This window comes from Gallinula chloropus (genome assembly GCF_964237585.1).
Source record: "Gallinula chloropus genome assembly, chromosome: 19".
Taxonomy (NCBI): Eukaryota; Metazoa; Chordata; class Aves; order Gruiformes; family Rallidae; genus Gallinula; species Gallinula chloropus.
This window is the reverse complement of record NC_140104.1, coordinates 10,620,207-10,631,001: the sequence shown is the minus strand read 5'-3', so window position 1 is coordinate 10,631,001 and position 10,795 is coordinate 10,620,207. Positions and strand designations below refer to the sequence as shown.

At 49.3% G+C, this 10,795-nt stretch overlaps 1 protein-coding gene across 1 annotated transcript; it reads right to left on the bottom strand.

Moving 5' to 3' along the window:
- Window positions 1-308: 308 nt before the first annotated feature.
- Window positions 309-4,194, bottom strand: TMIGD1 (transmembrane and immunoglobulin domain containing 1; the record flags this gene model as incomplete). The annotated part of the gene is made up of 6 exons (XM_084273203.1): window positions 309-468; window positions 879-907; window positions 1,183-1,286; window positions 2,097-2,378; window positions 2,862-3,140; window positions 4,116-4,194. 6 exons carry the CDS (start codon window positions 4,192-4,194, stop codon window positions 465-467), a joined length of 777 nt encoding a protein of 258 aa, XP_084129329.1. The 3' UTR covers window positions 309-464.
- Between the last annotated feature and the right edge of the window lie 6,601 nt (window positions 4,195-10,795).

Here is a 10,795-nt window from a genome sequence, read left to right as displayed (position 1 = left end):
AGCAGTGCTCAGTGCCGGGCAGCCTTCACCCAGGCCCACAGAAGCCAAGATGCCCATAGGATTTCCAGAAAGAGGCAGCAGAGACAGCAGGACATGGGAAAGCAGCTCCCAGTTCAACACCTTGCTAGCTGCACATCATCAAAACCTGTGGCAGCCCTGTATGGATTCCTCCCTGGACCCATTCACAACCTACATGCCTGACTGCACACACGTGTCTTTGAGGAACAGGCAAGATCTTGCAATACCTCAGGCAGTTCCCACACCCCCCCCTGCCCCGTGGCAGCACGCTGAACAGTAGGTTGGATTGAACAGACGTAAAGAACCACTTGTATTTTGAAAAGACCATATAAACTTGACCCAAAAAGAAACTTGTTTCAGTGCTTTATCTCATCATCTCCCACAAAGTCTTACGTTCCACCTCTAGAAATGATGTTTTCCGGGTATGCACAGGAACCTTGTGGTCTTCACCTGCAGGAAGATGAAAAGGAGAAATTAAAATCACCTATTACGGGAAAAAAAACCCAAAACCCTGAGAGAGTTGAATTCACCTGGGCTGCATTCAGCTCCAGAAAGCTTCCCACAAGCTGGGGTTATGCTGTTACGGGGTTTTTCCCCAGTGCCTCCGCACCGGTGTAGCCAGGGCCATGGGATGGAGCTGTGCTGTACCTGGGGTGTATTTGCCTCTGTCCTACTGAGTTCCCATGGCCCCCTCTCCACTGGGAGAGAAGGTGCAGGCTCCCCTTAGCCAGACCAAGAGCTCGGTACTGAACGTGGCTGCACTCAGCATGTTGAGGGCTCTTTCATTTCCCAGGTTCTACCAAGGCTTAAAGAAGGGGCTTCGTTTGGAAGCTGCGTGAATAAGCAAGTCAAATACTTACAGTGCTGTTTCACTTGATCTTTTGAAGCACTGAAAAAAAGAAACAGTCTTGTTATCTTCTGTATATCCTGGCCAGAGGGATACTTTTTCCTAATGTCTTGCAAGTGCCTAATGCCCTACATCTTAAAATACCAAATATTTGATTTATCTACTGGTGATTCTAAAGCAGGAGGCAGCACGTAGCAGTGCTCTGACAGGGGAACACAACACTACAAAGCAGCATAGAAGTGGTTAAAAAATCCCCAGGGTATTGCAGTAAAACAATACTATTTTTTTTCTTTCTAAGAAACCAGAGCTTTCCATACCTTAAAAATTTTATCTCTTCGAGCCACAATTCCAAAAAGCACCGTGAGTGCAACCACCACAACAGCAGCAATGACAGCCTCCTTGGGGAAAACCGGCTTTTTATCTGTCAAGAGGGAGAGGAAGTTGAGTATGTGACAGACTGGTGCAGTGGCATCAAACAGAACATTTCACAGAACTGCGGAAGGACATTCTTTCCTTTCCCCTGGCTGGCACTGCTGATCTGAGCCGTTGCTCTCTGTGCTGTCCACAGGCTGCCTGTGTGGGTTAGTGCCCTGGAAAGAACAGAACCCAGCCTGTATTTTAGCAAACTGAAGGAAGAATTGAAATGCTGGTCCCTGAAGAAGATGAAAATCCCCAAGGGAAGCAATACCACTGGCACAGCTAACATTGTTTTCCTCCCTGGTCTGAGTGCAGGGATGAGAGAGGAGCCCAGTGGGTGAGAAATGGGTGTGTGTGTGTCTGGTGGGTCACCTCATCTCACATCCCCTGAGACTCAAACATCCTTTTGTCCACAGGGCTACTGTCACTTCAGGAGGACAACTTCCCTGGCCTTAAGCAGCCCTTTCAGCATGACAGAAGACTGTGGTAGGAGTAGGAAGCTTCAAGACCTGAGGTGATTTAAAGCACAATTGAATGTGAGTGTGGGAAGTGAGACAGTGGGATGAGCCCGCCTCGGGTCACGCTTGCCAGATGCCTTTGGCTAACACGTAGAGCAGGGAAGGCCCTTCCTGGTGCTGTGGTTGCAGGCACAGGTGCAGGGAGAGCTCTGTGCTGTTGCTGTGCCCTCACAAGTGAACGTAGGGGATTTACCACATTCTACTTAACCCTTCTTACTATAGACAGATTGTGCTTGTGCTCATTATAAAAGAAAACAGAGAGTTACTTGGAAAGCTTATAGCAGCAGGCTGGTTACCTTCAACTGTCAGGTGGAAATCCTTTCTCCCCTCTCCCAAATCTGATTTCACCACGCAGGTGTAGGTCCCATTGTCAGACTTCTGTACTTTCTGGATAGTGAGGTCAGAGACCTCGCTGGTCTGGTGCAGCTGGTAACGATTTTGCTCTAGGGTCAAGGTGCTGTTGTTCTTGTACCAAGTTGTTAGGGCTTGAGGGTTGGCTTTGGCATTGCAGCTCAGAGTAACGTCTTTGCCTTCTTCAGCTTGGATGGACTCTTCTTCTCCAGTCAGCTGGGGAGGAACTGTTGGCAGTTCAAGGGGGTCATTAATAATGCTGCTCACTGTTTAAGGCAAAATAAGTTCCCTTTCCACATCCCCTGTGCACATTTTCCCATGGTGCAACACATCCCGGTTGCGTGATGATCCCCAGGAATCAGCAGGGCAATCAGTGGCAGGGATGGTCACTCCTGTGACTCCTCTGCCCTGACTTGTATCCATGAGAAGGAATCTGGGCGGAGGCAGGGATGGATCCAGAACATCACCTTACTTAGGGACCCACCCACTGCCTATAAAAGAGGCATTAGATCAGGCCATAAGCACCACTGTGGGAAGGGAGTGGCTTATCATGTGAGTTATCGCCTCCTAAATGCATTTTTTCTTGGTGAAGACAGCGTACAGGGTACAAAACACCCTGCCTTCACCTAATGCCCAGACATGGAGGAGCTCAGCCCATGATTTCATCCCGCCCCAGCCCTTTTGAACAGATAGTCACCACTGCAACTCACACTGGACATCCAGGGTCACAGACACCCGGACAGACCGGTCACGCGCCAGCCTGCACGTGAAGGTGACTTTGTTGTCCGACTCGGTGACTGGGGATATGCAGATGTTACTGATGTTCACTTTATTCCCATCTTTCAGATCCACTTTCCCCTCTCCCCGGTACCAGAGCAGCTCCTCAGCCTGGCTGCTGTTCTGTGCTAGGCAGGAGAGGGAGAGGGAAGGGACACGGCTCGTAGTCAGGTCGAAGTCGGCAATGTGGTTATTTACAGACAGTTCCAAACCTGCAAACGAAGCAGAATGAGGGCACTAAGCACCCTAAGCTCTACCACCCTTCCTATAGAAGCTGCTCAGCTACCTTCTCCAGGTCTTGACCTTGGAGGAAGGACTGAATTTTAGCTTCAGTCCAAAAGCTGGTTTCAGGTGGGACTTCAGTTTCTGAGACAAGAAGTGTCTTCATCACAAAACTCTCTTCCCAGTTACTTAAAATAAAAAGCCAGGCTTTTGCAACTGACTCCAGGAATGCCAAAGCCTGACCTGGAGCAAGCTCTGACACCCAGCAGCAACTGTAACACGCAGCAAAAGCTGTTCCCAGTCCTGCTGGTCTGGCTCACCACATCATGGGTGCAGCACACCTGCACCCTCTGGCTCTGTGCCCTGTTTGATACCCCATTTTTTGGCTGGTACTGAATGCACTTGAGAATATAAATGGGTTAATGGGCTCCTTAGCTGTACCCCAGCCAGCCTGAGTCCAGCTGTTGGAGAGTAGCAGTTTGCCCAATGTACAACCCTCAGGACCTATTAAATGCAGAACAAGTGTGGGAAATAAATGTAACGGGCTGAAACACGTTACAGTATCCTGTGTTATACAGCAGCGAACTAAAACCAGCTCTGAATATAAAAGCACTATATCCCTGTGCATACACAGAAGCCTGAAGCTCCCTGTCTCTTCCCCAGTGTTCCCAGGAGGCCAGAGCTATCACACTTCTCACTGCCTAAAGCAGCTTTGAAGGTGGTGGCCTCGTCATCCCTGCGCAGCTGCTCCAGTGAGGTTAGAAAACACTGAAACTTCCCCACTCCCTTCTCCACTGCTCAACATCAGAGCCCAGTTTTCAGACACTCCTCAGGGGATGAGCTCCAGAACGTCTTGAGAGCTGGGACATCACCCTGGGCACCTCCCAACCCCAGACACTTTCTCATGTTGGCACAATGGGGCTTGGACAAAGCCATGCTGGAGGTTTTTTCCCCCTATTGCTTACCTGTGGCTACGCATGCCAAAAAGCAAACGGCAAGGACCGGCACCTTGTAGGGGACGCTGAGGCTGCTTCGCTGCACCATCTCGGAGAAGCCCAGCTGGTGTCTGTTGGAGAGCAGGTCACAGGGGATTAGTCATAGAATCACAGAATCATAGAATTGTAGGGGTTGGAAGGGACCTCGAGAGATCATCGGGTCCAACCTCCCTGCCATCGCTTGCTGCCATCAGACACCCTTGGGAGAGCACCTGCAGACAGGGATGGGGGAACCAGGGAATACACCGAGTCCATTTGTTTGAGGGGGCCTTTCCCAGAGCAGAGCGGAATCAAGGGGGTTTTATGGCTCTAAAACCTGTTGTGTGAGCTCATTGTCACCCATCAACTGTCTATCAGGGGAACCCGTCCCTGGGACATGTAGCACTGGACTTACCTTGGGGAGAATCTCTGGAGAGGCTGGTTCTGCTAGGAAACGCACAGCTCCTTCCCCTCCTTATTTATAAGCTCTGAATTTTAATATTTTATGGTAGCTCAGTAAGAAATGAGTTCATAAAATGGGTTCAAGGCCTCGTTCAATTCCTGGATTTCTGAGCTCCCAGAACACTGAAGAAAACTATTTGCTGGGCTCTGCCGCCTGTTTTATGAGACTTGCTGAGGCAATGAGTAACTAATGAGAGAGTTCCTGCATCAGCTGTAAAGACCTTCAGCCAAAAATACTGCCTTTCCCCTCTCAGCTCTCTGTGCTTTCACAACACTCTTTCAAGCCATAGGAAGTTTATCCTCGATTATCCTAGAGCAGGAACAGACTCTTCCTGCCCAAAGCTCTGTCTCCACATCCTCCTTTGACTGGGAAACAAGAAAATGTACTGATCCAGACTTTGATCAAGGCAGAGGAGAGGGCAGAGACACTATCCTTGCTCCCTGGTGTGTACCCCAGGGTGCTGCTGTGCCTCGGCCCCGGGGAACCCCCCAGCACAGAGCGAGGGTCACCCCGCTGCCGGGACAGACACGTGCACGGGCTGCAGGTCTGTGGAGAGCACAACTGAGCACTCAGCTATGGGGAAACGTGTCTGAAACTGCCTGCTCGTCCTTCCTCAGGATGGGGGTGATGTGATGGCAAAGGATGGGATCCGATCCTCACAGAACCTCACTGCTCTCATTGTCCTCGCAGGCACCAGGCATGTCAATCGGCAGGAAATGGCTCAGCAGAGCCATAAAGTGCATTTCAGGAGCAGGAGGAACTTGGGACACGTCCCTGTCCCAAACTGTGGCCTTTTCTATCCCTGTATTTGCTCAGCGGTGCGAGGTGGGCAGCAAGGGCTGGCTGCACACAGAGAGCACCTGAGCATACAGCACTGGATCTTGGCAGGGCTGTTGCAAGCACGGCTCGTTGTTGAATGTTTCTCAACATGACTTTTTCCTGTGTGCACTGATTGGTGCTTGAAACTAATAGAATCATTTTCCATTTAAAAAATATACATACAAAAGTCCCTTAAAGAGAGAGCACGCAGCCTGCCTTCCAAAAAACTGCAGGTTTAGGAGTTAAGTGTCCAGCTCTTAACTCACTTTTTACCTTAAAACTCAGTTTAATAAACATTAAGAAATAAATTTAGCTTCTTCCACTGTTTTTAGGAAGTTTTATGTCCTGCCCTGGTAGCACTCGACCAAATCTTGGCTTACAGCCTAGTACAAACTTCAATCAAAATGTACTTCCTAAGAGGAAAGTGATCTTTGTGGTTTGTTATTAATCTGAGTTGGAGGAGAGAGGGAGGCAAAGGGACGGGCTGGGAAACAGCTCTTGTGCTCCTGCCAAGGCGAGACCCAGAGGCATGAGAGTTGCAGTGACTCCATTGCAAAGTCCAGGGGAAGAAGGAGGTGTTCAGACCAGGTGAGGATGTACAGAATGAAAGTCTGGAGTTTTGGGGTGCTTTTTTTAGTCTAGAAATGAGAGTAAAGGAGAAGATTGTGAAGTACCAGCTGTTCTCTGCTGGGTTTATCCTGATGCAAGGCACAGCAGCAAGTGGGACCTGGGAAGAACTCAGTCCCCAGTTTGTGTCAGGTCTGTGTGACAGGCACCAAGGTGAGCTCAGGTTCCTCTGGTTTATGAGTTTTAAATGAAGGTAATGGCATCCTCCTGTTTTGCAATGGGCTCTGAGATCAGCTGAATGAAGAGAGAGTAGAAAACTGAAGCACTGCTTGGCCTGAGGCACTGAAAGGAGGCATTTTCAAACTGATAAGAAGCACTTTCACAATGAATTTTCCCCACTTTTCTTTCTATACAGGCTGTAAGTTCCTTGTGGGTGTCTAATTACCAAGGTCTGGAGTCTTGTGGGTTGCCTTATCCACCTTTCCATTACGATTAGGAGGGATGTAAAACTCAGTGTTCCAGAATGTAAAGCAGCCACTAATGACTCAGACTGGGAGGAACCTCTTCAGGGAGGCAGATACTCCATAGTAGTAACTCTCCACAGGAGAAGGATCCAGCCCTCTTGCTTGAGGTTTTGAATCCAGCACTGTCAAGGCTGGATTAGACAGACTGTGGGCTAGAGCCAGAGTCAATCGACCACACTGGCTCCTGCTCATGATCCTTATGGCAACAGGGAACCAACAGACCCAGAATAAGACTGCTGGTAAATATGACTCTGAACAGCCCCCCAAAGGGAATTAATTAATAAACACCAGTCTATTCCTAGGTGTAATCCAAGCCTTAGAAACCTGAGAAGAGAAGATTTAGAACATGATAGAGATTGGACAAAAGTTTCTTTTCCACTGAGTCTCTTAACCTCTTACTCCAAACTTCCCAGCAGTCTGGGTTCCTCTCAGTTATCCTGGGTGCCTGCAGGGCAGGAGGCACAACTCCTAATCCCCAGCATTTTCTCTGGCGGATGAGAACTTGATTGATATTCAGCAGCCTTGTGAGGGCTTAAGGCTGCTTCTGGGAGTCTGGGGCACAGTGGGATCTGCACAGACGTGTGGAAGCTGGGGATGGTATCTATGGGCTGGTTTGTCAGGCAAACAATGCCTGTAACACGGCTGTAATCCTGCTCCAAAAAACATGTTTCTGCAACAGAGCCTGAGGCTCTGCTCAAAGGCTGCTCCGGTCTTCCTACTCCTTGTGGTTCCCTGTTCCTAATCCCTTTTTAATACGTGCTGTTACATATTTTGCAACACTTCTATTGTTGGAGAATGACTGTAACACCCAAACCCGATGCCTCCACTTGCCAGATACCTGGATGGGAAGCCAGGCTGTCAGGGAATGCTGCTTGAACTTACTCAGCACTCTGGTTCCCTCACACAAAACCTGTTTTTCCCCAAGCATTTCTCCCCTATGAAGAGAGGCTGAGGGAGCTGGGCTGGTTCAGCCTGGAGAAGAGCAGGCTGTGGGGGCACCTCATTGCAGCCCTCCAGTCCCTGAAGGGAGCAGAGAAACAGGAGGGGAATCAGCTTTTTAAAAGGGTAGACAATGGCAGGACAAGGGGGAATGGATTAAAGCTAAAGGAAGGAAGGGTTAGATTAGATATTAGGGGGAAGTTTTTTACAGAGAGAGTGGGGAGGGGCTGGAAGGGGCTGCCCAGCGAGGTGGTGGATGCCCTGATCCTGGAAGTGTTCAAGGCCAGGTTGGATGGGCCCCTGGGCAGCCTTGTGTAGATCATGTCTGGAGGTTGGTAGCCCTGCCTGTGGCAGGGGGTTGGAGCTCTATGATCCTTGGGGTCCCTTCCAACCCAGCCCAGTCTGGGATTCTATGACTCTATGGCTATGGAGGTGCGATGTACCCTGATTTCTTAGACTCCCAGCCCCTACCCCACATATTTTCCACTGTTGATATGGACAAATCTCAAGGATCTTTTTCATGATTTTGTTAATGATTCTGTTTTCTGATCACCCTTCTCTGAAAGGTTCTGTGCTGGGCCATAGAACACAGAGGAATGAGAAGTGATCTTCATTCTTGGGAGAATAAAAAATAGCAAAAAGATCAATGAACCAGTGAATATCGTGAAATTTTAAAATAAATTGCTGAGAGGGCATTAAACATTCAAAGGAAAAGCAAGAATTGAAGAACCAGACCCTGAGATAGATAAAGCCCAGGAGGAACCTTCCGGAAGGTGAAGCTCCAGCACAAGTGTTGGGTGTGGATGCCATCTACTGGGTAGCCACCCAGGGGAGCTGCCCGCCCTGCGGGTGAGTGTCCTGGAGGGAGGACACTCACCTTCTGGCAGCACTGGAGACAGGATGAGATACCTCCCTGTGGTCACCACGGCAGGAGCTCAGAGGCAGTAAATCCTGTGGAAGACTAAAGCAGTGCCACAGTCCAGGACAGGTCTGCTGAAACCTTTGGGTGATGGTCTCAGAGGAGAAGGAGGAGGATGATGCATTTCAGAGATGGTAATTCCCCTCATGTTTTTCATCTGTGCTGTGGAAAGTCCGCTGTGGAGTCTTAGTGATGCAACAGGGAACCATATCCTGGGCTTTTACTGATAGTGCTGTACTCATGTTTCTCTTTCAGAAGTGTGAGTAAATATGAGTAAATTAGGCTTAGCAAACCTCAGTCATCACGCTAAACAAGCACTCCCAGAGCATTTAAACTCTCCCTCTTTGAAGTGAGTGCAAGAAACAGAACCGCCTTCCAGGAGGGCAAGTCTAACCTTAAAGCAAGAGCACTGAGGTACTTGCCAGTGTTTCCTGCACGATGAAGAAAGGACTGGAGAAACTCTGCACAAAGGCCACACCAAAGTACCACCCTGCACTACACACAGCTGCCCAGCCCCCCTCTTTCTTAGCCTCACTGGGTTACATCCAGCACTGGTGCTGCCTCTGGGCACCAATCCTGACTGGAGATTGTCCTCTCAGCTATCTACTCTGAGAAATATGGTCCCAAATAAAAGGGAATGTGACAAGAACTTGGCATTAAATTAGCAATATAGGTCCCGTGCAGGAGATAAAACTGACTTATCTGCATTAAACTCCACTTTATGTTGGCCTTTGTAGCTTCCCAGCGAGGGAGTCCTGTTCAGGAGCTTTCAGCTCTTGCACCTTGCAGTGCTCAGGGAAATTAGCACTATTCACCTTTGCTTTGCATCATCCACTCACGAAACTGCATTTTCTACCTGATTGAACCAGTTTGCAAGACCAGGGGTAGGACCATATCACAGCAGAGATTACCAGCCAGCTGCCCACGACTTTGTTCTTTTTTCTGCACAGAAAACATGCCTCTGCCACTGATGAGTTGGACTTCGAGGGGGTTTTGTTTCCTCTGGGAAACAACAATGGCTGAGGATGATGCCAAGCTGTGGGTGGCTGTCTCCTGCCTGATTTCGGTGCTCTGAGATGGCTGGTAGGGAACATGCCCTTGCAGTGTTCTCAGGTCTGCGTCTCTTTCAAGGCCATATTCTGCTGTGGCTGCTCTACAGCCTGGACCTTGGATATTTTTGTCTACCGAGGAACTTTCATCACCAGTGGGATTTCTTGGAAGTGCTCTGCTGGAAAACCAAGTGCTGATTTGATCTTGTGAAGAGCTGCCAAGCAATATTAGCAGTTTTAACTTCCCTGCTGTGGCTTCATCCCTCCTTCCCTCTGCGAGGAACCTGTGAAGACCGAGCTGCTCCATCTTTCCAGTTCACAGGGAACAATTTGTTGCCAGTCTTCTGGAAGAAACCTCCTCCTCCTCTGTGGCTAGAACCACTGCAGAGAGTTTTGTAAGGCAAAAGCCACAGCCCCTGAGTTATCACCTTCTTAGAGTGCCAGGGCTGCAGCTCTCATCAAGCAGGAGCATAGCACAGAGCTGAGGAGGAGGAGGAGGAGGAGGAGGAGGTGGTGGCTTTTTGCAGGTTGGTCCCTAACCTAGGGATTCACCCAGGGATGGAGAAGGCAGAGCTCCTTTAGGTTGGCCCAAGGAAATGAGAAGGTTTTGTTGTTACTGGCTGCTTAGAGAATGAGTGGATGACTCATCAGTCTTTTGCCACATGCTGCTTTTACAATTGGTTTGTTGAAATTCCAGACAACTGGGCTTTTATCGGCTAAAAAGGGAAATGAGCTCAGTTACTTCGTGTAAATCCAGGGCAATTTATTTGTAGACTGAGGACTTCAACCTATGAAAGGGTGATAACTTCTGAGACAGACAAATTCCCTGTAGAGTTTCCTCCTCCCTTTTCATTTAAGAACATCCTGATGACCAAGGTCTTTCGAGTTTTCAGTTTAATTAGATCTGGAGCACCTTTTAGATGGATAATCCCTGTTCCTTGCTTGTCTCTCTCCTAAAGATGACCCCCCCAAGAAAGAGAAGCTAATTGACTCTGCTTTTCCTTGGGGCCCTCTTGATGCTGCACCACGCTTGGCTCACACAGCAATGTGCATCCTCAGATCCCTCACGCAAAGGGTCCGGGGGTGCAGTGAGATGGAGGAGCCACACCACTGACACTTCAGTTCTATGTGTCAGACTCGGGGCTCGTGTCTCCCACAGGAAATGCCAGTGCTGGGAAGCAGATGTGTGCACGAGATACTGCGGAAAAGCTAAACAGGGATCCACAGGAGCTGCTGTGGGAGACGGCCACTCTCCGTGTTTTATGGACTGCAGTGTGTCTTCCTCCTTGTCCATCTGCGAGTCCCCATCATCTCGCCTGCCTCAGAAAAGGAATCGGTGAAGATCCGAACGGAGGAGACCCCCCCAAGCACTGTTTGTCTGTGTTCCGGGG